Source organism: Chiroxiphia lanceolata, chromosome 14, assembly GCF_009829145.1.
Source record: "Chiroxiphia lanceolata isolate bChiLan1 chromosome 14, bChiLan1.pri, whole genome shotgun sequence".
NCBI classification, from domain to species: Eukaryota; Metazoa; Chordata; class Aves; order Passeriformes; family Pipridae; genus Chiroxiphia; species Chiroxiphia lanceolata.
Window position 1 is genome coordinate 18157539 of NC_045650.1, and position 25519 is coordinate 18183057.

A 25519-nucleotide genomic window follows, 5' to 3' on the forward strand; every position below is an offset into this window, starting at 1 on the left:
GCCGCCTCAGCGCACCGCGACCGCGGGCAGCTCGGCCTGCCCGAGCGCTCCTTCTGCCGCCGCCGCCACAGCCCCACCGGGCTCCGTCCCGATGGCGACCTCCGTGGGGAACGTGGCGGACAGCACAGGTACCGTGGGATGCCGCGCGCTCCCCGCGGACGGGCGCGCCGGGGGCAGCGGGGGCCGGGCCGTGCCCTCGCCCCCGGGGCCGCTCCCCCTTCGCCCCGCGGAACTTTCCAGAAGCGGCGAGGCCGTGGCTTCTCCGCCGGCGCCTTTGTGCGGGTCTATGCGGGTCCCCGGGCGGAGGGGCCCGAGCGCGGCCCGCGGTGGGCGCTGCCCGTGGGCAGCCCGGGAGCCGCTGCCGGGGCGGCGCGGGGAGGTGTCGGGGAGGTGTCGGTGCCGCGGGCCCGCTGCTATATTTATGTCACGCTATCAGGTGACTGCGTTAGAGGACGAAGCAGGGTAGAAAGCCTGACCCAGAATATGTGCTGGGTTCTTCAGAATCGCTCGCTGCACTCAGGCAGGAGTTTTTTCAGCAGCCTGATCTAGCGGAAGGTGTTCTTGCCCACGGCAGTGGAATTGGAGCGAGATGATCTTTAAGGTCCCTTCCAAGCGAGGCACGTTCTGTGATTCTGTGGCCCGACCGAGCGCTGAAGCGCGTTTCCGAACAGAGATAGCGTGTTGTAGCTGGGAAGGATCCTGCCCTAAATTTAGTTTACAGATGTAGAACTTCAGGGACGGAGAAGAGGAGAAATCTTTGTCTGTACACCAAGAAAAAGAAGCGTTGTGCTTACTGAAAGGATGAAAGGGCAACACAGGTTTATCCCCCAGATTTTTGGGGCTTTCTGTATCCAGACAGGAGGAAGAGTATGGAAAGCTGAAACGATGTCTCGGGAAAGGAGGATTTTAGGAGAAAGAGACGGGATCCAGTGCAGACATAGGGATGTGAAGAGAAACGGCAGTGATATGGGAGAGTGCTGCAATACGATGTTCCATAGCTCTTTAGCCCGGACTACGTGTCTGGTCAGCGAGGCTGCAGCATCCTTTGGTAGCCTGAGAACGACACGTGGGGAGCGCCCTGTGCTCATCCTCACCACTGTCACCACGTCCCACAGGGAGGTGACCGCCGCTCCTCTGGGGACTTAGACTGGATCTAAACCTAAGCTTGAGCACGAGGGTATGGCAAGTGTTTAGGACCGTGTTTTTAGTGGGAAAATGGCCTTAGGTATGTTTGTGATGGTTCTGTGCAGGTTTTCGTTTTGCTCGTGTTCTCTAGAAGCCTCAGGGAAGGTCGTTGTCACAGCATGTGCTGGACTTTTCCAAGGTCACAGTCAAAGCATGCAGCACGAGTTAGCCCAGGTACCGAAATTCATTTATGCAGGACTCCATAAGGGTTTTTCCTGGCCGTGACTCTTCGGTGCAGTTATTTTCTTTACAAATTGATTCAGTGAGCATCCGTTGATGGGCTGCATTATGGGTACAAGTTATTGCATAACTTCTTCCAGCCCCTGTTAAAAGTTGAGCTCATTCTGAACTCTGTGGTGTGCCTGTCATCTTCCTGCTTTTCAGTGAACTTCTTGAGGATCGTTCTTGAAACACTCCCTTGGAGGTAGATTGCCAGCAATTTTGCACTGAGTTTGCTCTGTCTCTAGGAGTGAGCTGTGGGTTTCTTGTAAATAGAGACTGTTGATAAATGAAAGAACACGTTAGTGTTTCTCTTGTTTTGTTGCTTTTGTTAGCAGCTCCGAGTCCAAGGTGTTAAATACAATATTTCTGCATCACCTGCTTTCCTGCCCTGGGAGCTACAACTTCAGTTTGACTTTCATTTACTTAAAATAGGAAAAGTGTAGCATTTAGTTAATGGTTGGAACCTTCTTTCCAAGTGGTCATGAGTATCAAAGTTTAAACATTTGGTGGTGGTTGGGTTTGTTTGTTTGTTTGTTTATCTTTGAAATTTAATAACACAATAGAAATTTTAAGAGGAAATTATTAAGTTCACGAGACATGCTCTTATTCTATCTGTTTTCCCTGTGTTTGTGCCATCAGCAGACCTTGAAAATACACACACTGCCAGAGGGGCTAAACCTGATAACAGTAGAAGGACAGAGCAAGGAACAGTCTGTTGGTGCTCCAGTATCGTTATTATTGTCAGCACCATTTATAAATGGTGTGGTTTGCAACTATGATTCAACATTCTCGTGTTGAATAAAAGTTGTATCTTTTTATCTTTGCCATTAGGTTTAACCAGACACTGAAGTCCACTTTGCCCTTATTCAGGGTTTGGAAACTGTTAAGATAGGCTCCTAGAAAACAGGAATCTAATCTGGATGAAGATACTTGGTCACTAATTTGTCAAGTGTCTTAATGGAGTGGCTTTGCTAGTTCCAATTTACCATGAAACAGTTGTTACCACTGACAGAGACAATGGAAACATTTATATGTTTCATTTAAATTCAGAATTTTAAAACTCAGTAGGTCCAGGTGGGAAGTGTTTCATGAATGGAATTAAGTGACTGCAGAGTACTGAAAATGCCGGGCTTTAGGAGGAAAAACGAGAGATACTTGCAGTAATCAAACCTTTTAATAGTAAGAGCTATTGGTATAAAGGTGGAATTGGAAGGCCAACAGTTCTTTCTAGGATGAATGGTTATGTTTTTTTTCCAAGCTGCACTTGTTTGTATTTTAATGAAGAATCTTACTTGTAAGAAATAACATACTTTTCACACATAAGGTTGTTTTGTCTAAAACAGGTGGTGTTTTATTTAAGTATTTTGTTCTCCACAGTTGGGTATTAAATACTAAAAGCATTTTGTCCCTCCTGTTCCAGCTAAGCCTCCAGGAGCAGTAACTCCTTTCCTGTACCCTGCCTGTTTAATGGTTCCTCCTGTAGGCCAGTTGCATAATCACTGAAGTGTGTGTTTGTCTCTCATCAGATATTGTTTCAAGGCCATTTTTTTTTCTGTGAAGGGATTTGACTCCTTAGAGAAAGTGTAGGAGTATGGAGGATTCAAGGAATGGTAGCCATTTCCCCCCCCTTGTTTTTTTTAGGGCTTTCAGTACTCACATCAAAACTTTGTTTTGTGAAGTCCTTTGAAGTCTTTGTTTCTTGTCCTTCATTTCCCTATTAAGTTGTTAGAACTTATTTTTAGCATTGCAAAGCACAGGACTTGCAGTCTTGGGGGAGAGTGAGGAGAATCATTGTTCTGTTAGCAGCACTTCCACTGTTATGAACCAAAGTACCATATCATGACAGGAGTCTCTTTAAAAGTATTTCAGAATACAGGAAAAAGATTGACTTACAGATATTTACAGATGTTACAGTCTGCATTTTCGAGGTTATTAGCTGACAAAGCCATGCACCTGTACAGATAATGTTAAAAATTCCATGGTAAAAGATTGGTGCATGAAGATTTGAGAGCTCCAACCGTCACCTGCCATGTATTTTATGTAATTTCAAACATTTTCATCCTTCATTTGTGTACATTTTTTTTCATTGTTTTGTTTTGTTGTGGTTTTTTTTGTTTTGTTTTGGTTTGCTTTTGTTTTGTTCCCATCATCTAACTTTTTGTTTTCCCCCTCTGAATGTTTTGGTGACTCTCCAGAACCAACGAAACGTATGCTTTCCTTCCAAGGGTTAGCGGAGTTGGCTCATCGTGAGTATCAGGCAGGAGACTTTGAAGCAGCAGAGAGACACTGCATGCAGCTCTGGAGGCAGGAGCCTGATAACACAGGGGTGCTTCTGTTACTGTCGTCCATTCACTTCCAGTGCCGCCGACTGGACAGGTAGGGCTCTTCCTTTCCGAATTTTGTCATGGTAAGAGAAATACAAATTGGACTCACCGGCTTTACGACAAACAGCAGACCTTGCCAGTGTTCTTGTGTAATTTTAATATTGTACATGTGAACATCACACCATCAGCCACACTTGTGTGTACTGACATGATTTAATGTTCATTCCAGATGCAGTATAAGTTTGTAGTTTGGATTTTGTTTGGTTTTTTGTTTGTTTGGTTTTTTTTTTAAGTTGCAAAACTGATTGTTGGCTGCAAAACAACGTGATTAGTGAAGGGTTTTTTGTGATCTGAAAGTTGTCCTCATATTCTTCTTGCTTTCCCATTCCTGATCTTGCTTTCTGTGCCTCCAGCATTTTGAACTTTACTTGTTCTAGCTGTAAGTTCATGTTTGCTGGTGAAGGAAGTAAGAACTTTTGACTAGATCTGTTTTAGATAGGCTTCTGAATGAAGTTGTTATAACAGCTCAGATGTGGGAAAATAAAATGGGTGAGGATACGACAGAATTTTGCATGTAAGCTGTGCCCTGCTTCTTGAAAAGAATATCAAGTGGAACATAGCTTAAAGCATAAATACATTGGAAGAGGCTTCACAGGATTCCTGTAGTGTTTTCTCCAAGTGTGTTCAGCTCAGGTTTGGTGAGGCAGTTCAAACCCTTCTGACTGTCAATGAGAGCTGTCCTTGTTCAGTCAAATCTAAAATGGGAACCAGGGGGATGAGAGTTTAAGCTGGGAGCATAAACATACAAGACAGCCAACAAATCTGGACTTACAGAACTGTGTGTTTGGCTTGCTTAAGCATGAATGTTCATTAGATTAACTAGATAAACAGACAAAACACTGAATGTCAAGGGTGAGTTTGTTTGGGTTTTCTGTTTGCTTTGTGGGCTTCTTTTTTTTTTTTTTTTTTTGATAACTTGTCTCATTTTCTCCAGGTCTGCTCACTTCAGCACTTTGGCTATTAAACAGAACCCACTGTTGGCCGAAGCATATTCAAATCTGGGCAATGTGTACAAGGAACGTGGACAGCTGCAGGAGGCAATCGAACATTACAGACATGCACTGCGCCTCAAACCAGATTTCATTGATGGATATATTAATTTGGCTGCTGCACTGGTAGCTGCAGGTGATATGGAAGGAGCAGTACAGGCATACGTGTCTGCCCTTCAGTACAACCCTGTAAGTAATGCTTTATTTTATAGAAGTCCACCCTTTACTACTGTCTCAGGACACAAAAATAGCAGCTTTCAAAGAATGAACAAATGATAACCCTTCCAGTCTGTACACCATGAACTCAATGATCTAGTTAATACTTTTCTTAAGGGTCTTTGAAAGGCTTCTGTCAAAAAAGTTTTGTATTGCAGTATATTGCAGTAAGGGCTGCTGTTGTACACTTATCTGTATTGTTCAGACAACAGAAAAGCAAGGAATTTTTTTCTCAAGTCAGAAGTTTCATTGAGTGGCCTCATATTTAGCTTTGTGTGCTTTAAGGTAGTATTACAGTGAGACAACCGGTCCTTAGACGTGAATGTGAGATCTTGAAAAATTGTCAGGTATTACTTTAGCCCAGAGTCAGAGACTTCATGGTGATGAGAATTTCCTGTGTTAGATTTCCGTTGTGGACTGGTTCACAGAAGCATCCTTTTTAAGTTTCACTGGCTGAAGCTGAGTATCTGTCTATAAGTGACTCCTATGCATTTGATCTGATGTTTGGATTTTTGGTTGTAACTGTTTCAAATTGACATTTTTAGTAAACGTTGTCTCGAACTGCTTTCCTGTTTATTTTGCATGGTACTCATTAAAGGTTTATAGTACTGCTCAGCATGTTGAAGGTATCTGCTTGCTGTTTGGTCATGCATTTTGACAAAAAGTACTTTAAATGCAGCATGGGTCTGGTGTGCATCTGTCATTTTTTCTTAGGAAAAGCAAATGCGAACCCAGTCCAACAAAAGCTTGGAATCTTATTTCTCTGTGTTCTTCACCCTACCTGAACTTGTCTACCTTGCTGTGCTGAATTTTGTGACCAGTTGATTTCATGCACTGGTTGGAATAATATGAGATGGTGGTTTTTTTACAGGAGTTGAGTTTTGTTTAGGTTAGAAAATGGTTTTGTTAGTGTTGACAAAATGTCTCCATTTTCTGTGGTCTTTACTGCTAGATAATGCAATTGCAGCCTGTGCTTTCATTTCAGACAAATGAAAGAACAAGAACATGTGGCAGAGCTGTTGAAAATGGATGGATTAGTGGGCAAAACAGAGAGAAAAACTACTTTAGGGATACAGAAAGCAAAATCACTTCATGTATCTATTTAAAAGCCATAACACTAATGGTGTGTCTTAAGAGTGCAGGTTTAAAGTCATGGTTTGAGGGGGGGAAAAAAAAAGGGACTTCAAATACTTACATATGGCAAAAGGACTTAATCTGCTGGGGGGAGTGTTTGTTTACGGTTTTCTTTTATGTTTCTGTATAAAGAGGATTTTTATGTGAGATTACTTTTTTAATTCTTTATAGTTTATTTTTACAGTACTAAATTCAGTCAGATTGTGTGCTGTCTGAAAAATAATTCACGTTTGTGATGTATTTATTAAGAATTTAAAATAAGCTTTAGTGGACTGGGTCGTTCCTTTGCAAGTTCTTTGTGAAGACCTGTGGGGCCTTTGAAGTCCTGAAGCTGATGGTGTGACTTTGGTTTTTCAGGACTTGTACTGTGTTCGTAGTGACCTGGGGAACCTGCTCAAAGCCCTGGGTCGCTTGGAAGAAGCCAAGGTAGGTGTTGGGTAGAATACATGTAAACGTCAGTGTTTTGAACACTTGAACTTTGCACCAAATCTTCAAAGCTGCGTTGATCTACAGACAGTCCGAGAAACTTCTGAAAACTGAAGGCACTGAAACACCCCAGAGTAGTTGCAGGGCAAGATATGGCATGTCCATGTTTAAAAAGTTGGTTTAAGTCAAGAAATGGAAAATTACCAAGCCTTGCTGCTGAACTAGACTATCTGATACCATTCTGAAGTATTGGGCAGGGGCTCCATCATGCTTTCTTCTGGAAATAAGTAACAATCCTTCAGATCTGAGGCTTGCCTGCTGGTGCCAAGCAGAGAGCCTGTGGTTAGCTCCAGATGCCTGTACGATGCAGGTGCTATTGAAAATGCTGCTCTTCTAAAGTCCTTTGTGGCTTGTAAGTGGAGAAGAAACTTATCCAAATGTTACCTTGTAATATTGGCTTTTAAAGATTTTTATTCTTTTAACTTTTCCCTTCCCTTGATAGTGGAAGAAAGGCTAGTAAATAATCAATAGCTGCAGTATGCGACACACACCACCCCCCTACCCCCACCCCCCAATATCTTTTCTTCATGTCTTCCCTCTCCCCTCCCCCAAAATAAAGAAATCGGAAGGACAAAGCTGGTTTGTTTGGTAAATGAACTGATCAAAAGAAAACTTGCTGTAGTGGAAAGGTGGCTTCTAGCAGTCGTGCGTTTCCTAAACTGAGAATTCGAACACCCAAGATGAGTTTAAAATTCTTGGCACGTTAAAATTCGGATTGCAGAAAGAAATTGTCTTGTTACAAGCCACCTTACGCGTCCGCGCTGCAGGGGTGAGGAGTGTGGAGAAATCAGAACCCCTCTGGACTCCACGTCTGTCACTCCAAGCCCCACGCGCATGCTCAGAAGTGGAGTGTATGAACAGCGTAGCTGTCTGTTTGGCTGCAGCACCGTTTGGGGAGGGGTGGCATCTTTCTGGGGTAACGGGGAGCGCAGGCTCAAAGTTCAATATTGTTTTGATTCCTCTGAACAACTTGGATGCGTGAACCACCCTAGGGCAGCCGGATTGATTTGGTCGGATCCAGGTTGAAACCATTTCTGTAGCGGCATTCGGAGTTGAACAAGTCTTTGAGACACTTGGTTCTCGGCCCACCAAGCGGACAGCTAACATGAATTGCACTTCACTGCAGCTTTAGTGTGACTGGTATAGGCCAAGACACTGCGCCTGCCTTAGGTTGCTGACTTCTTTGTTTCAGAGCTCTGGAGACACCCTAGTTTGAAAGTGTTATTCCGTTTTGTGAGAACTTAATAAACGAGGAAAAACATCTTGAGTAAATTGCAACGTGTTTCTTTGGTTATCAGTCCATTTGAAAGATCAAGCCAGCAGATTCCTTACAGTTTGAACTAAAATTTAATTTCTTTGTAGATATTTCAGAGCCTTTCTTCCAAAAAAAAAAAGTCCCTGCTGTATGCAATTGCCCGATTAACCCTCTCCCTTCTGCATGTCTCCCTTGTTACAGACAGATTATCCTCATTCCCATGTGTTAAGACATATCCAAAAAAATGCAATTGCTTTGTTGAACTCTTACTAATGATCTTGTTTTATTTTCTCTCTTGTTTTTGGTTTTTCACCACTGATATTGTATTTAGAAGGTTTCAGGTGGGTGAAACCTCCTATTCCATGCGTAAGGTGCCTCGCTGAAGGGAGCTCGAGGCCTGGATCTAGGGCAGACACACACCTCCTCCTCCTCTTCCAGCAAGGAACGCACCGAAAAGTCACATGATGAGAAATATGGTAACGGGTTTGTAACTGCCACAGCAAAACCATTTGCCTCCATGCCTGAATCTTCTGTCTTGTGGCTTCAGAAACAGCTTAAAATATTTAATTACAAGCAAGTAATGTAAGAATATTTTATACTATTAGCCACAAATTCTTTCAAAGAAATAAAGTAAAAGTAAATTAAAATATTTTTTAAAGAAATAATTGGAGATAGTTAATAGTAAAAAAAAAGCTTCTAACTCTTCTGGTTGTTCATTTTTTTCCTTTTTTCTTCTTTGTTTGGATTGCAGCGTTCTGCTCTTCTGATGATGCGCTGTGATCCTGCAGTAGCGCAAAGGCTGCGCAGCGGTAACGCGCATTGCGTGCGATTACAGCCCCCGTGAACGGTTGACTGGATGATTAATCTCGGATCGGGCGGCCGCCCGAGCTCCAGGCTGTGGCCTTTTGGATGGAATTGGGTTCTGACGCATTTTAAGAGTGCAGACACCAAATTTAACAAGCAAGAGTTTTTGGGTTTTTTTTGTGGGCCTGTCTGGTAGATTAATGGTTCTGGTTGGCCGTTCACTGCACCTTGGGGCCATCACTAGAGCCAAGCAGTTCGCAGCGATAGCGTGGCGCCGTGCTGGGTAGGATGCGCAGCGATTTCTTGCGCTTGCATTACAGGGACCTAAACCTTCATGCAATCCTGTCATTTGAGGTTTTGAAGCTGCAGGTGACTAAAATGCATCTGGAGAAACCGGGAAACAAGATACGGGATGGGCGTGTCACCTCGTTTGACAAGGACGCTTAAAACTGTGGAGTGGCTCTATATTTTTTAATATTTTTTCTGATTTTTTTTTTTTTCCCCCCAAAATAGTTTCTGTCTGATTTAGAGCATTTCACAATTTTGCTCCCGAGTGGTGTTATTTTTTTACGTGGTAATTTTTTTGGTCTTTACGCGCTTCGGGGCGGCAGATGTTTCTGGCGAACGACTTGAATTATTTCTAAGGTGATTTCTGCGGCCACGTGGTGTCTGAAGGAAGGTTTATTTGTTATCAGCGTAACTGAAAAATGGTGGGCTTGCACCTGGGTTTTGGTTTGCGCTGGCGCAGGATCAACAACAGTTTGCAGCGCATTAGTTTTGGCGCAAGCTAGCCTATACTGCAGGGTCACTTTTGGCTGGTTAGAGAAGGCATACTAACAATTGTTTTTTCTCATTTTTTTCTTTTTACAAATATTCCCCTTCCCTTGTATCTCTCTTCTTTAACTATTCCAAGGCCTGTTACTTAAAAGCAATTGAGACTCAACCAAACTTTGCAGTGGCTTGGAGTAATCTTGGCTGTGTTTTCAATGCCCAAGGAGAAATTTGGCTTGCAATTCATCACTTTGAAAAGGTAACTACCTGAGGGAGTCTCAGCTTCTCTGCTGGATTTTAATGTACATGCAGTTCTCTGCTTGCAGATAATAGAAATATTTTGGTAGTGGAGAACTGTTAGTTAACACCTTATGTTAACTGTTTTTTTTACTTACTGATGGTTCAGATTCCCTCTATGCTACTAGAGAGATACATTTAGAACTGCCCTAGGACTGCACACATGTCAAATATGAGAAAATTAAGTTGTTTTTCAGTCCTTTTCTAGATGAAATTTTTTAAAAATCTGTTTTGATGGTAATAATGTTTTGCATGTTTCGTGTGTGAGAGGAAGAAACAACTTTGTGCTTAAAATCACTTTTCATTATAATTTCTGTTTCAAGTATTATTGTCCTTTGAGTAACTGAGAACAGTTTAAGTGACACATGAACTCCTCTAGGGTTATTTTTCACCACTGTTGTTTCAGACTTTTCTAGATTAATGTCATTAACTAGTTGTCTGGTATCTTCCAGTTAATATCTAATTGGCATATTAATTAATTTTGTACTGATCTCTTACTTTTGTCAAGTCCCCTAAAACTGGATTTAAGATGTGGCAACAGTTACTTCCTGATATTTATGACTTAAGATCTACAAAAAAAATTTTATCTGCTCAGGATTTATTTTTTTTTGGATCTATGTCTAGTTCATGATAGATGATGAAGTGTTTTAATGTGGAATTAATAGTTCCCATGAGACTGTAAGAGTGGGGCTTGTCAAATACTCATGTGTAGCTTAGTACTGCAGCTTCTGTAACTTCATCATTTCTTAAGTGGGTTTTTTGCATTTTATTAGTTTTGAAGAGACTGAAAATGTTTTAGTTAAATGGATACAGAATTTTCCTTGCACACATGATGTATTTGCTCTTGTTCTAGTGAAACTTGTCTCTGTTTTTCTGCACTGCTGAAGTTTTAAAATGCTGTCTTACTTTACAGTAGATAAAGGATATGGTTAAGGTTTTTTAGGGTTTTTTCCATAAAAACAAGTTAAAGGCAGCATAGCATCAGTAGATAAGAGTGCTAAGTAGGACCAACCTGATGTGAAGTAAGTGCTTAGCACATTATTTTGCAGTAGTTGCAGCTGACTAGGTAAAAAGAATAAATTTGAAGGTAATAAATGCTATCACAGATGAATAACTTTATCTGTGATTGGTTTATATAATTTTAGTTTTTCTTCCTTACTAGGTAATTGATGAAGTCTTAGATGCTTACAGATTGTGTTTATCAAACTTATAAAAAAACCAACAAACAACTGAGTTTCATAGAGAATGTTTTTGTGTTAATGCTCAAAACTGTCACTTCAAAAATATTTTCAGGCTGTTACACTTGACCCAAATTTTTTGGATGCTTACATCAATCTGGGAAATGTTCTGAAGGAGGCAAGGATATTTGACAGGTAAGCAGATCAGTGCTGTTGCTGTCTCAGTGACTTGTCAGAGGTATCAAGATACAGATTATGTTCCTCCTGCAAAGTATCTTTGGTCAGGGGTAGCAAAGACTTCAGCTGTAAGCTGAGCAAGCAAATGGCTTTGAAGTGCAGACAGACTGGGCTAATGGAATTTAATAAAAATAAAAAAAGTCCTGTGGAATGTATTCTTTCATGTTGCTTTTTGTAGTTTATACATTGTCAAAAGTGAGAGTTTCTGATTCAGCCTTGAAATTAAGACTGAGGAGGCTGAAGATGTCCAAGAAAGGCACAAATGCTTGAATTCTTTGTTTTCATTATGTGACTCAGGACATGATTTACAAGTGTGTCTCATCTAAACTTTCCCTACTATGTAAGACAAACTGAAATGCTGCAGTTCAGCTCAGCATCTGATTGAATATTCTGTATTTGTGACATTTTGGCATCGTGTTACTGCCTTGGGTTGCAACGCTGCTCCTGTCTTGTTGAACTAACTTGTTCTGAGACCTCTAATCTGATACATGAATCTTCTGTTTGTGGAAGGAGATCCAGGCTGTGTTGTTCACATGCAGTGTACCATATTGCATCTGTTAATTGGTTTATAATTTCTGGTAGCTGTGGTTTGTGGCCCAAAATTTAATAAAAGCTTGCAGGGAACAGGCTAATTAATTCTATCGAGTCTCACTGCATGCAGTCTAAATCATTCAGTGATTTCTGATGTAGCCACCAATTAACGGGCCAAACAGGGGCATGGTTCTTCATTTTAGATTTTACATCACCTTTTGAGCGTTTACTTAACTGTGTACACTGTTATGATTTTCCTAGAAATTTGAATGCTTCAGCCATTTATATAGTGCTATAGGAGCATATAATTAAAGATCTCTCCTTTGAACAAAGTGACTTTTGAAGTCTAAGTAAATCATGGTAGGTTAGTGCAGAGAATAAAGACATGATACTGTTTATCTTGTTATAGTCAAATAATAAACTGGAAAAAAATGGAGCAAAGGAAAAAATGTTTTTCCTATTAATGCAGAACGTTTAAAAAAGATAAATGAAAACTTGTTTTCCTGAAGACTTATGTTGTTCACTATGCGGCATCAAGTTGGAAGAAGTCATTCCTGTTTTACCAAGTATTTCTTCTAGTCTGCCAACCACTACAGAATTCAGTCTGGCTTTGAAATACCATAAAAATGATAATTCTTCCCTTGATCAAGCTTTTAATTCAGACAGTACTCCTCTGTGGGTTTATTATCATCTAAACTGAATGGATATGTGTGTTAATGATCCGTATCCCTTCAAGTTCGGGGCTTTTCTGGAGGTCATTTTTATAACAAGGGTGAATATAATCAATATAATCTCTGCTCTGTGGATGATTGTTCACATTCTGTTTGTTATCTTTTTGTTACAGAGCTGTAGCAGCTTATCTCCGAGCCTTGAGCTTGAGTCCAAACCACGCTGTTGTGCACGGCAACCTTGCCTGTGTGTACTATGAGCAAGGCCTGATAGACCTGGCAATAGACACCTACAGGAGGGCTATTGAGCTCCAACCCCACTTCCCTGATGCCTACTGCAACTTGGCCAATGCCTTGAAGGAGAAAGGCAGTGTAAGGAGCACTTTCTTCCTTTTTAAAATCACACTGAGTGGTTTTTTTTAGACACCAGCTGTCACCAGCTTTATTAAGATGGGATGCTATCCTCATTTACTTAGTCAGAAGGAAGAATAATTCAGGAAGTCTCCACCTTGAGCCTTAAAAGTGATTGTGTCATGACTTCTCACAAATAGGGCTCTTACAGTAAGTGTTACCACATTAACTATATCACTTTCTTTGAAGGTGGTAGAAGCAGAAGAATGCTACAATACAGCCCTTCGACTTTGCCCCACTCATGCAGACTCTCTCAACAACCTGGCAAACATCAAACGGGAGCAGGGCAATATCGAGGAAGCTGTCCGTCTGTATCGGAAGGCTCTGGAGGTAAAGCCCAGTGTGAGGGAGAGCTGGGTAACTCCAGTTGGGAATGTGTGATAGGACATAGGGTTTTTCCCCTTTGGGCTTCTAAGTAGAGGACTTCCTGCTTGGAGACCTGAGTTACAAAAAAAATGTAAGAAAATATATTAAATGCATGTATAAAAAAGAAGAGTAATAACTGCACAAGTATTTTTGTTATGGTCTGCTGGTGGTGTTTAAAAGACAGTGTCAACTTTGTTTTCTTCCAGGTATTTCCAGAGTTTGCGGCTGCACATTCAAACTTAGCAAGTGTCCTGCAACAGCAGGGAAAGCTACAGGAGGCTCTGATGCATTACAAAGAGGCTATTAGGTAAATGGATGCTCTGTAATATAGTCCCAGCCTTTCCTAACAGGAAAGTGCTCCAGATTTATACAGAGGGTGACTTAGAGTAGCATGTTTTAATTCATGTGGTTGCTCTGAAAATCAGAAAGTCTGGGTATGGTTTCTCGTTGGAGAAGGAGCTTTTCTTGTTCACGACATATTATTTTTGCTTCTCAGAATCAGCCCCACGTTTGCAGATGCTTATTCTAATATGGGGAACACTTTGAAGGAGATGCAGGATGTTCAAGGAGCTCTGCAGTGCTACACCCGTGCCATTCAGATAAACCCAGCTTTTGCTGATGCCCACAGCAACCTGGCCTCGATTCACAAGGTAGCACATGCGAATGATTCACTCCTAGAAAAGTATGGTGGGGCACTGTGAGTTGCTACCCTGAGGATATTTTTACCTGCTGACTCATCTCTGTGTCTCTGCAGGATTCAGGGAATATACCAGAAGCCATCGCCTCTTACCGAACTGCTCTGAAACTGAAACCTGATTTCCCAGATGCCTATTGCAACCTGGCCCACTGTTTGCAGGTGAGGGAGATGAGGCTTTGGTTGTAATCCTTAGGATTCCTCTGCAGCAGATGCTAAGCTTGATCACATGAATCAGTTACTAATTTAAATGTAAAAGGGTTAGACTTAAGTCTTAAATCAGAAGCTAAGATTATACAGTCGTCAACAGTAACTACTGTTCTCACTTCCTGTTTTTGGAAGAAACATTGGTCTCAACCTGTGAAACATCTGATACAGATAAAAGGAAGCTGTTGTCCTAATATTCTTTAAATTTTTCTTTTTTTTTTTTTTTTTTTAGATTGTCTGTGACTGGACAGACTATGATGAAAGGATGAAGAAGCTGGTTAGCATTGTAGCTGATCAGCTGGAGAAAAACAGACTGCCTTCTGTCCACCCACATCACAGCATGCTGTATCCCCTTTCTCACAGTTTCAGGAAGGCTATTGCTGAGAGACATGGAAATCTGTGTCTGGACAAGGTAGGAAGTTTTATACAGGCCTGTTGTGATAGAAGTGCTTTGTGGCTTTACCTGTTCATACTCAAAATTAAATACTCACATAATATTAGCTGTTGTGAGCTTTCTGAGTCACTGACATGTAAAGAGATGGGACACAGTGTTGCTCATCATGTTTTCCAAAGCACACATGAGGGGCATTTTTGAAAACTGGAGGGAGTAAATTACTCTTCCCTGACAGCAGCTTCAGGCAGCTGTGTGAGAGTATTGACTGGTCAGTTCCAGCATCCATAGTGCTTGGAACCTGACCTTGCCTCCAGTGGAACGTGTGAGCTTTTGTGTTTGATGGGCTCTGGGATTTCCAAGTGCACTTGCTTTAGTGGTGATAGCAGCAGTTATACAGAGCAAGACACAGCAGTCCTTGAGTACTTGTGATTCTGCTTTGGAGTACTTCATGTAGGAGGGCTAGTTCTACAAACTCATAGGGGGTTTTTTGGTCCCTCTGTTTAGATTTTGGTTTTGGTTCCTGAGTTTGTAAACAGTTGTGTTTGTTTTCTTGACAGATTAATGTTCTTCACAAGCCACCATATGAGCATCCCAAGGATTTGAAGGCCAGTGAAGGTCGACTTCGTATTGGCTACGTGAGCTCTGATTTTGGAAACCATCCAACCTCACACCTAATGCAGTCCATTCCAGGCATGCATAACCCAGACAAATTTGAGGTAAAAAACACAAATTGCATATTTAAAGCTTTAAATATGGCTGTGGCATTTTTTTTTCTTGGTGTGGGCAATTAAACTAGGAAAGGGCAATTTTTATTTCTTGTTTTTTTTTTTTTTTTATGGGTTAAAGAGCTCTCCAGCTTGAGTCATTTTCCTTTACCAATTTGAAGTGTTGTTTAGAAGGTAGGCAGATTAGGTACTTGTCCTTGGAATTACTGTAAGTAGGATTTGTGGCTCATGGAGAACTTCTTTAAGCTTCAGCTGCTGTTTTTTGAGTAAATATGTTTCAACATCAAGGTGCTGCTGCCTGATTACTTGATTTACAGTTCTGCACCTGGTTTTTGTTCACTCTCTGCTGCTGTGTTTTTTAAGTGCATTTTTCTCTAGGGTACCTGAGTCACAAATGTGAACTTCAGATTGGTCTGGTTACCTCTTTTTCAAAGGACAGTGACAAATGCTTTCTGCAGAAGGAGAATATGCAGTTTAGTAATGCTGAACACAGTCACGTCTATATTTATGTGGGTGTCGTGTTAAGGGATTGAGTCTGTAAATAGAACTCATTTCCAGTTACGTTGTTTGTCCCATGACTGTCTAAAATGCCTCACTTTTGAGCTCCTGTTTTCCAAGTCACGCAAATTTGCTTATTTTTGTAAAAAGTTTTAAAGTATTTTCTTCTTGAAAAAGTGCTTTTTATTAATCTTTTTGTTTGTTCTGTTTTGGAGCTTTTTCCCCCCTATCTTCTTGCTTTTTTCTGGTCATGAAGTCTTTAGTCTGAAATTTTTGTGGCAAAGCCACGTGACTGAATTGTGACTAGTAGGTTTTTTCCTGGAAGAATTAAAGTGGTGGTCTGAATACAAGAGGTGTGGGGAGAATGTCCCATTTAACCTTGAATCAGCTCAAGACAAAGGCCTGTCTTTCATGTTCTAGGTTTATAAAACTCTGCAGAGCTTAATTTAAATATTAAATAGTTATCTATTATTTTACTAAGACCATGCTTTTATCTTGCCTGTTAAATTCTCTGCATATTGGTTTTTGTTTGTTCTCTGTCTGTATGTCCTAGGTTGGCTAAAGATGCTCTTTCATATAGTCTGTCAACTGTCTGTTTTTCAAATACAGTCGCAGTTCTTAATTGGGAGAATTAGTCACTGTTAAAAAACTTCCCCACAAGGCTTGTCTGTTCAGCCTGAGTCATAATTATGATTCTTGCTAATTAAAAATTCAAAGGTGTCCTGTAGAAGGCATTCTTAAGGAATTCAATGCCTGTGCAAATCTGTCTGTTAAAATTACTTTCCCTTGCACTGATGAGAACAATGTCTATATGTTTGTGCAGGGTGCAGTAGTAGGTACTTCTTGGCACCAGAAGTAGGTAAAACTGGACCCTGGTTCAAATGTGTCAAAAAAAGGCTCAGTGTCTTTTTTTTTTTATTATTTATTTCTCAACTGGCAAATGCCACACAAATTAATATGATTTGTATGAAACTAAATATTTAAAATTGCAATACCATATGTTTTATAGTACAGTTATTTTGTGGGCAAGTTCTTGCAGATACTGAATTTTTGGTGCCTCCTGTTCTAGGTGTTCTGTTATGCCCTGAGTCCTGATGATGGGACAAATTTCCGTGTCAAAGTGATGGCTGAAGCAAATCATTTCGTTGACTTATCTCAGGTGAGCTTTTTTTGATGCAAACTTAAATTCTTCTAAATGAAGAAAGAGATCAGCCTGTAGTTTTGAGATTTTTAGTTGCAATCATTTCTTGAATTAGGCCGATGTTAGTCTTGAGAGTTTTGGAATTTGTAGATGTGTTGGTGTTAATGCCTTACCTGGGAAAGAGTTGTTATTGTGTGACCTCTGTGTTTATTCAGTTTTGATAGTGTTACTTTTTACTAACTCCTCCATTAGGTCTGAAGATAATAGTCATATAAATGTCATGGATAAGTCAAGATGTCACTTGCCCTGTGTGAGCTTTGATTATTAATTACCCTTACAGGAATGGTGGGGGGTCTGTGCTAGTTTTATAACCTCAGTTTCAAGCCTTTAGCTTTTGTTCTACTGCTGCTGAGTTTTACTGCTGAGTTGAGGACTTAAACGTCTGTAAAACCAGGAATTACAAGATTTAGTCTCACCTAAATTAAATTATGCAGTTGACATCTATCTGTTGGTACGCTGGTGACTAGCTGTGTTTATTGTTGAAAGACTGGAAACAGAAAGAACTTTTATTTATGTGTTTGTTTATTCTTCAGATACCCTGTAATGGCAAAGCAGCAGATCGCATCCATCAGGATGGGATACACATTCTCATTAACATGAATGGCTACACCAAAGGAGCCCGAAATGAATTATTTGCCCTGAGACCAGCACCAATTCAGGTAACTAAATCACAGGGCTCTGTATCTCCAAAAAAACACCCACTTGAGTACAAAGTTTCTCTTTTTCTGGCAGAATGGAACGAACACTGAAGGCTCATATTGATTGTAGGCAAGAGAGACTTGGGGCTTAGAAAATGCAAGACAAATATTATCATTCTGTTTAAGAACAGCAGTTTGGGGCTTTTTTATGTGCTTTATGGACAATTGACAATGTCCTGAGAGAGTACTCCTTAATTCTGGGATGTTTCTGTACCACTGCCTGTCTTGCCATGGTGAGAACAAAGAAAGGGTATTTGAAGCAATTGACTGAGTTGTTGGGTTTTAGTCTATTTAGGCTCAATGAAATTCTAGTTACCATAAGTCAGAATCAGAGTTCCTTTTTTAAACTAAGGATTTTCTGAAATGCCTATGGAAGGAGAATGGGAGCAACCTGAATCAGAGTCACTCTAGATTCCAGGAATTGTCTCAGAGAAGCTGTAAGTGCTGATGGTTAGTGTTCTGGATCCTTCAACTTTTGCTTGAGGGATCAATTTTAAAACATACTTGGACTGTTCACTGTCTTGGTCATGGAGTTTGGAGGTAGTGGTTGATCTTCAGTTGATAAAAAAGAAGGAACTTGAATCTGTAGGTGGAAAATGTAACTTAAAATGAATTGATTTTAGACTTCCTTTATGTTCGTGATGCACCTGAAACTGTAGCCTTGCTTTCTTGTTTTTTAGGCAATGTGGCTAGGGTATCCTGGAACCAGTGGGGCATTGTTCATGGATTATATCATCACAGATAAAGAAACTTCCCCAGTTGAGGTGGCTGAGCAGTATTCAGAGAAATTAGCTTACATGCCAAACACTTTCTTCATTGGAGACCACGCCAACATGTTCCCCCATCTGAAGGTACGTTGGAAGACAGGGCAAGAAGCATTTTTCACAGCTATCTTTATAAAATGGCACTTACGTGGTACCTGGTTGGGGATTTAACTTTTTTAAATCTTTTTTTTAACAGAAAAAAGCAGTCATTGATTTCAAGTCCAATGGTCATATTTATGATAACAGGATTGTTTTGAATGGCATTGACCTGAAGGCTTTCCTTGACAGCCTCCCTGATGTCAAAATTGTTAAGGTGAGAGCTGCTCTTGTCTGTGTACAGTGTTAGGGACTGAAGTCCCAAGTTTCTGTGTACAGTCTGAAGTCCTCTCTCTGACACTTGTGTGCTGTGTTGTAGATGAAGTGTCCTGACAGTTGTGAAAATGCCGACGGCAATGCCGCCCTCAGTATGCCAGTCATCCCCATGAACACCATTGCAGAAGCTGTCATTGAGATGATTAATCGTGGGCAAATTCAGATTACTATCAATGGATTCAACATCAGTAATGGATTAGCAACCACTCAGGTGAGGCGCTTCAGGGCACTGTTCTCTTGGGTTTTATGTTATATATGTTTTAACATAATAAGAAAGAAAAACCTCCGAGCAAATGTGTCTTCTGTCATGTTGATTTGTTTAGTTCTCATACTGAAGAAAACTCATTATAAGCCACAGATGTACTGGAAGATGATCTTTCCCCCCAGAGATACAGGAATTGTATCTAGAGGTATCTAAAGTCCAAAGAAATTAATTCTTGTTGCATAAAGATGACACGTGGTTGTTTGAAGGCAAGATTTGCTTTTTGCCCTGCAGCCTCCAGGGATTTGTGACCTGTTACTTAGTTTCAGTTGTGTTTTTCCTTTAGAAAAAAGTTGCTGAGTAATAGAGTAGAGTTGAAGTTATCCCAGTATATCTCAACAATATTTATTCATCTCCTTACATTTTTCAGAACCCTACTCTACATCACCACCTCTCAGTGCTTAACAGTTAATGGGATTTTTGTGACTGCTACTGGTATTGTTTAACACTTCTTCCATTGCAGAACAGTTCTTCCTTTTTAGAAATACCATATTCTGACACTGGCATAACTCATTATCTTGTGTGCGTTACTCAGTTTACAGTCTCTCAGAAGAGACATCGTTTGACATCATTTAATGAGCCCTTTTATTACCACTGCTCTATCCACAATCTCCTGCCTTGGTTTCTTTTTGAGTTCTTTTGTTCACAACTGAGACTTTCCTTCGAGTTGATAATGTTAAGTGTTAGTTTGGTCAGTAAGCTTATTGGCATTTTTTTCTGAAGTTCTTATCCTCATAGAGAATTCTTAACACTCCACCACCACAACGAAACACTCTGTGCACTCTTAAAACAGAACTTCTATCTTTTCAGTCACACTAATAAAACACTTCTTTGTGCTGGTATCAGCTGCTTTTTGGGGCATAGGTGGACAAGAGCTGAGCACTTTTACCAACTTCTATTGAACTAAGTTATCACGTACATCTTCTAATGGAGTCAGTGACAGTGAGTCATTGTCATTCACATCAGGTGTGTCATCAGTGGCTGCCTGCACTGCCACTACTCTAAATTTTAAATACATACTTATAAAAAATGAGTATTTAGAGAAAAAGGCTCTAAGTAGCTGTGTTGTCTGTCTCTACCGATATTTTTATCTAGTTTTGATGCCATCGTTGCGTGTCATTATTAAAAATCACACTTCCATTTTACTAATCCTCAAGACTATTGCATGGTATTTTGATTATCCCATCTTCATCCTCTGCTGGTTTTTATTAGCATATTCCTGTTCTTTGTGAACGCTGTAAGATCTGTGCTTTCTTGAAAGTTTGTTGTTAACTTCCCTAATTTTTAGCATTTCTACTGTTTTCTTGTCAGATAGTTCCTTACAGTCCAGCAGTTGCATATGAGTCTGTATCTTTAGTCTTGCCTGTCTGTTCTGTGCCTGTTGTCTTTTATCTTTAAAAAGAAAGAGCACCCCAAAAAAAACCCCCAAACAGAACCTACCCAAAAATAAACCACAAAAATCCAAACAAACTCGAGAAACACCTTTGCTTTTTAATTCTGTCTTTAAGTTTTAATTTCATTTTTGGTCTCACAGAAATTAAGTTACCTTAAAGAGGGTAGATTCCATTTGTAATGCCTCTTTATATGATTCTTCTTTCCAATTATTCCAGTTACTTGGAATTTCGGGGAGATATAGGAAGGGCATGAAAATGCCCAGTGTTTTTTGCCTTGGTGGTTGCAACATTGTGGCATCCACAAGCGTGTACACAAACCAGTTAAATTCTTGCTGTGGGTAAGTAGACAATTTTGTTTTGTATAATACAACCAAAGATATGCTTACAGTAACTTATGATGCTAACAAATGTTGCAGTGTCTCAGGACAATTCCACAGGGCATGCTCTTGTTTTCTGCAATTTCAGCCTTTCAGTAGCTGTTTTTCATTCCTTTAGATCAACAACAAAGCAGCCACTGGTGAGGAAGTTCCACGGACTATAATTGTTACCACCCGCTCTCAGTACGGGTTACCAGAGGATGCTGTTGTGTACTGCAACTTCAATCAGCTCTATAAGATTGATCCTTCCACCTTACAGATGTGGGCTAATGTGAGTATCTGGGGTTAATATGCTGCTGGAACAGCAGTTCTGTTCAGGTTAGCAGAAACTTCACGCAAGTTAAAACTGTAACTTTTCCGTGGAAAACATTGACCCTGAGCCATTTTGAATCCTTACAGTGCTTTTGTTGCAGGGCTTACTAGAATATAGAATTTTTTAGATTTATTTCAAATGGTGTCTGTGCATCTAGCCAGTGAGAGCTTATGTCTTGGACAGCTTGAGTATGCTGGTTCTCCATTGTGAAATAATTTTGGTCTTTCTTAGTCTCTGCATTTGAGTCATAACTGGTCTTGACAGTTGGTAGATTGATAGATCTGAGCAGAGAGCATCTCTATCAGATTCCTGCTTACAGTGTATTGCTGAGAGTTATTTTTTTTATATTCCATAGCATTGGCCTGTGAATAAATGAGATAATAAATTTCAAGACTTACTCCCAAGTACTGCCCTATGAACTGTTGCTCAGAGTTTGTGTCTCTTCCAGTGGGATTAGGAGTGCAATCCTAGTGGTTCCATTCAAAATTAAGATCTGTTTTATTCCTGCTCTTATACCTCAGATTAATGTACTGAATGACTATGCCTTCCACTGCAGTTTGGTATGGGGTAATTTCTTGTTCAGAAAAGTAAATGTTCCTCTCTGAGCTTCCTGTATTTGCTTCTTATTTTTGTTACAGATCCTAAAAAGAGTCCCAAACAGTGTGCTGTGGCTGCTACGTTTCCCAGCTGTAGGAGAGCCCAATATTCAGCAGTATGCACAAAACTTGGGTCTGGCCCAAAACAGAATCATCTTTTCTCCTGTTGCCCCCAAAGAAGAGCATGTGAGGAGAGGGCAGTTAGCTGATGTTTGCCTGGACACCCCGCTCTGTAATGGGCACACAACTGGGATGGACGTGCTCTGGGCTGGGACTCCAATGGTTACTATGCCAGGTAACAGGCAGGAAACCTACACTGAACATGTGGGTTGCAATATTGGTTATTTTTTACTAACAGCAAGCCCAGCAAACTTTGCCTCTTGTGGAGGCAGAAGGAAAGTAACTCATAGTGTGGAATATGTTACTTAATAACTTATTCCTGATTGTTTTTGTTGGTTTGATTTGCTCTTTGTTTTCTTCTTTTCAGGAGAGACTCTGCCTCACGAGTTGCTGCCTCACAGCTCACTTGCCTGGGTTGTCTTGAGCTCATTGCAAAAAGTAGACAGGAGTATGAGGACATTGCTGTGAAACTGGGAACTGACCTGGAATAGTAAGCAAGCTTGGACTATATTTGGGCACAGTGCTGAGACATCAGTAGTTTTAATCCTGCAGATGTTTTACTGTTTAGAGTAGCTGGGCAATCCTCTGCTAGAGATGTCTTGTCTTGCACTTAACTCAGCTTTTGCAGTAACTTAACAGCACTCCCAGTTGAGTTACAATGCTGCCTGCTCTGAAGAAATTACCTGCTCTGAGAAATGTGCAAAATCGTAAAAGTTCACCTTTAATTCTTTTTAAATTTGAAGATTCGACAGTTTATCACTATTGCAAGTTAAAATCACACTGTAAAATATTACTGCTCTTGTGAGTTAAAGTGGTTGTGCTGGTCTGCATCAGAAATGATGAGGGGATAAAACAGTGGGGGAGCAGCTGTTTTTGGAACAGTTGCACAGGCAGTTCTGGGTTAGCTGAAAACAGTAGATTGCAGAATTAAAACAGTATTATGTAGTTTTTGGAACCTCCCATGACCGCTTTCACTCTTTGCAGCCTGAAAAAAATCCGTGGCAAAGTCTGGAAGCAGAGAATATCGAGCCCTCTGTTCAACACGAAGCAGTACACGACGGACCTGGAGCGGCTCTACCTCCAGATGTGGGATCACTACGCTGCAGGCAACAAACCTGACCACATGATCAAGCCAGTGGAGGCCAGTGAGTCTGCATGAAGGGAGACTGCGTGTGCCCACCCGGAATTCTCCAGGAACTGAGCCTCTCCGACACTTGTGCAGAGACAGCGAGCTAAAAACTGTGCATTTCTACTTAATCCGCCTGGTACTCTGTGGCTGAAGTAATACATGATGGTGATTAAAGCACAGCCAGACTTATTTCTTGCATGATAGGGAAAGACTCAATAGAGCCTGGGATCGTTTTATTCCATGAGGAATTTGAATGGGATTGAGCCGTGTACATGTGAGCCTGTGTGTATGAGTGACAAAGTGGTTGCTGGGGGAAGTTTTGAACTGCCCAACCAATTATGATGCCATGGATTGACTTAATCTTCCTATGAAGCTCTCTCCTTTTATGTGGATTGGGAATTGGAGCATTTTAACATTTGATTTTGGGTAGTCCTGTTGGTATATATGTGGTTCTCCCATGACAAGATTTCCAGCTAGCGAGTTGCTCCCTGTGTTAATTTCTAAACTGCGTGGACTGAAAGGGCATATGTGCTGGTGTAGTCTTTTTTTATAGGTTTTATAAACCACTTGAGCCTATATCAGCCTTTTAATGTTTGACCTCTGTTTTGGAGCTCTCTGTAATGTGTTGGTTAAGATAAGGACTTTGTTTGTTTTGTTTTGTTTTTTTAAGCTTCTCCAATACTCAGCTAATTGGCTTCATGATGGCAGCTCCTATTCTGTTGGAAAAAAACCCCACAACAGCCAACCAACCAAATTCGATTTGAAATCAATCCTCCCCACAAGTGTTTGAGGTAAACACAAACTGGTGCCAAATACAGATCTTTCAGGAATGATTGTTAATTATGTATAGGAGTGCAGTCCTAGGTACTGTAGCAAAGACTTTAAACAAAAAAGAAAAAGAAATTAAAAAAACCCCACCACAACAGAAGAATAAAGCTTTGGTTTGCCAGTTTGACCGATGTGACAGTGTTTGTGTTTTGCGGTGGCGTTCGAGGGGCGCTCTGAGGCGCGGGCGCTGCCGCCCGTGTGCGCATGCGCGGTGCCCCGGAAGCCGTGAGGGGCGCGGGCGGTTCGAGCGCGATGGAGCGGGCGGGGGGAGCGGCCCGGCCGCGCTGGGGAGCGGGGCCGCCGGCACAGGGCCCGCGGGACGGGGCAGGGCGGGCACGGGCCGGGAGCGGGGCCGGGCAGGGGCAGGGCCCTGCGGGCTCGGACGGTGCAGCGGCTACAGGCGAGCGGAGCCCCGGGAGAGCGGTCGCGTGGAGCCAGGGCCAGCGGGGCGGAAGGTGAGCGACCCAGCCCAGGAGTCCACGGGTCCTGCCTTGTTTTGGTTAATTTGTATAGAAATTTTATATATATATTATGTATATTCTATATAGGAATGTATATGATATATATATTCTATTTTGTATGTTCTATATATTATTTATATATTATATATTTTATAAATATATAAAATATATTTTATATAAAGATATAATATATAAATAATATATAGAATATACAAAATAGAATATATATATATAATTACATTCTATATAGAATATATATATGATATACATTCTATATAGAATATATATATGATATACATTCTATATAGAATATATATATTATATATATACACACATATAGAAGCATATATATGTGTATATATATTCAGTTATTTATATTTATATATTTTCTGTATTTGTATATACGATATATTATTGTATATTATAGTATACATATTTTGTATAATTTTATATATTTTTATATATAAAAGAAATATATATGTTATATATATTTAAAAGAAATATATATATTATATATACACACATATAGAAGCATATCTATGTGTATATATATTCAGTTATTTATATTTATATATTTTTATGTATTTGTATGTACTATATATTATTGTACATTATATTATACATATTTTATATAATTTTATATATAAAATAAATATATGTAGTTTATAGAAAATATATATTTTATATATGTATAAAATGTAGTGTATGTATATAGAAAATATACTAGACTAAATTGCATATAGTGTGTGTATATAGAAAATTTACTATATTATATATTGTATAATATATAATGCATAATTTTATGTACGTTATGTATTATTACATAGTATATTTTGCATAGTATATGTTATACTATATTATATAGACAATATGCTCTAATAATTATTTATAGTGATTTATATAAATTTTAGATTATGCCCCCATTTGTTCCGTGGCAGTTGGTATCTATTAGCACGTTTCACAATTACAGTCTTTAAAGTTTAAATAGCTTTAATTAAAAGAAGCTGTCTTCCTGTTTTTAAGCAAATTGCTTAGTGTGTTTCCAAGTTGTTGATGTTTGGTGGTTGGCAGAAAATGAATAATTTGGTAAGGGGAGCGCAGCTTGCCTCGACATTTGCGTGAGGATTGCAGGCTGGTGGAAATGCTTCCGTTCTGCCTCTTGAAAGAGCTTTGTGAAAGCTGCTGCACTGTGTTGAATATTCATGGCAACCATGTTAGAGTGCATTTCCTACACAAGCAGCTGATTACTCATCAGTGCCTGCTTTCAGCTTCCAGCCTTACTGTAACAGCTTCTCTCCCAGATCACAGACCCTGTGGAAGATAAAAACAAGCTTTCTGTCCTTTCTGTCTTC

General features: G+C 40.3%; 2 protein-coding genes and 1 long non-coding RNA gene across 7 annotated transcripts in view; 2 read left to right on the forward strand and 1 right to left on the reverse strand.

Annotated features, from left to right (window-relative positions):
- On the forward strand, window positions 1–23831 carry OGT (O-linked N-acetylglucosamine (GlcNAc) transferase). Of its 5 annotated transcripts, none has more exons than XM_032702001.1 (23): window positions 1–128; window positions 3633–3783; window positions 4726–4969; window positions 6488–6556; window positions 9589–9705; window positions 11037–11116; window positions 12534–12729; window positions 12958–13098; window positions 13341–13441; window positions 13631–13784; window positions 13889–13990; window positions 14268–14447; window positions 14987–15145; window positions 16722–16811; window positions 17387–17512; window positions 18232–18402; window positions 18512–18628; window positions 18731–18898; window positions 20839–20991; window positions 21672–21924; window positions 22025–22028; window positions 22120–22239; window positions 22734–23831. In XM_032702001.1, exons 1-23 carry the CDS (start codon window positions 92–94, stop codon window positions 22906–22908), a joined length of 3108 nt encoding a protein of 1035 aa, XP_032557892.1. In that variant the 5' UTR covers window positions 1–91; the 3' UTR covers window positions 22909–23831. The 5 variants fall into 5 exon arrangements, 4 of the variants coding, with proteins under 4 accessions (XP_032557892.1, XP_032557889.1, XP_032557888.1 ...); XR_004359601.1 differs by lacking the exon at window positions 22025–22028 and adding an exon at window positions 20560–20681 and having other exon boundaries at window positions 11–128; window positions 3603–3783; window positions 22117–22239; XM_032701999.1 differs by having other exon boundaries at window positions 14–128; window positions 3603–3783.
- LOC116793838 lies at window positions 13168–23912 on the reverse strand. The gene is made up of 2 exons (XR_004359602.1): window positions 23797–23912; window positions 13168–13207 (listed from the first exon to the last, which is right to left on the reverse strand). It is a non-coding gene; the product is annotated as an uncharacterized LOC116793838 (long non-coding RNA).
- Window positions 23911–25519, forward strand: part of LOC116794048 (translation initiation factor IF-2-like) — a 4658-nt gene continuing 3049 nt past the window's right edge. Inside the window, exon 1 of the mRNA XM_032702366.1 lies at window positions 23911–24161. Within this exon, the coding sequence (XP_032558257.1) occupies window positions 23911–24161 (251 nt within the window). The remainder of the gene's footprint in view (window positions 24162–25519) is intronic.

Bases quoted from the DNA above. Each gene is read 5' to 3' on its own strand.
- OGT (XM_032701999.1), top strand. From the start codon at position 92: ATGGCGACCTCCGTGGGGAACGTGGCGGACAGCACAG. The intron at 3,784-4,725 runs GTAGGGCTCTTC...CATTTTCTCCAG, and splicing joins CAGTGCCGCCGACTGGACAG to GTCTGCTCACTTCAGCACTT. The intron at 12,730-12,957 runs GTAAGGAGCACT...CTTTCTTTGAAG, and splicing joins CCTTGAAGGAGAAAGGCAGT to GTGGTAGAAGCAGAAGAATG.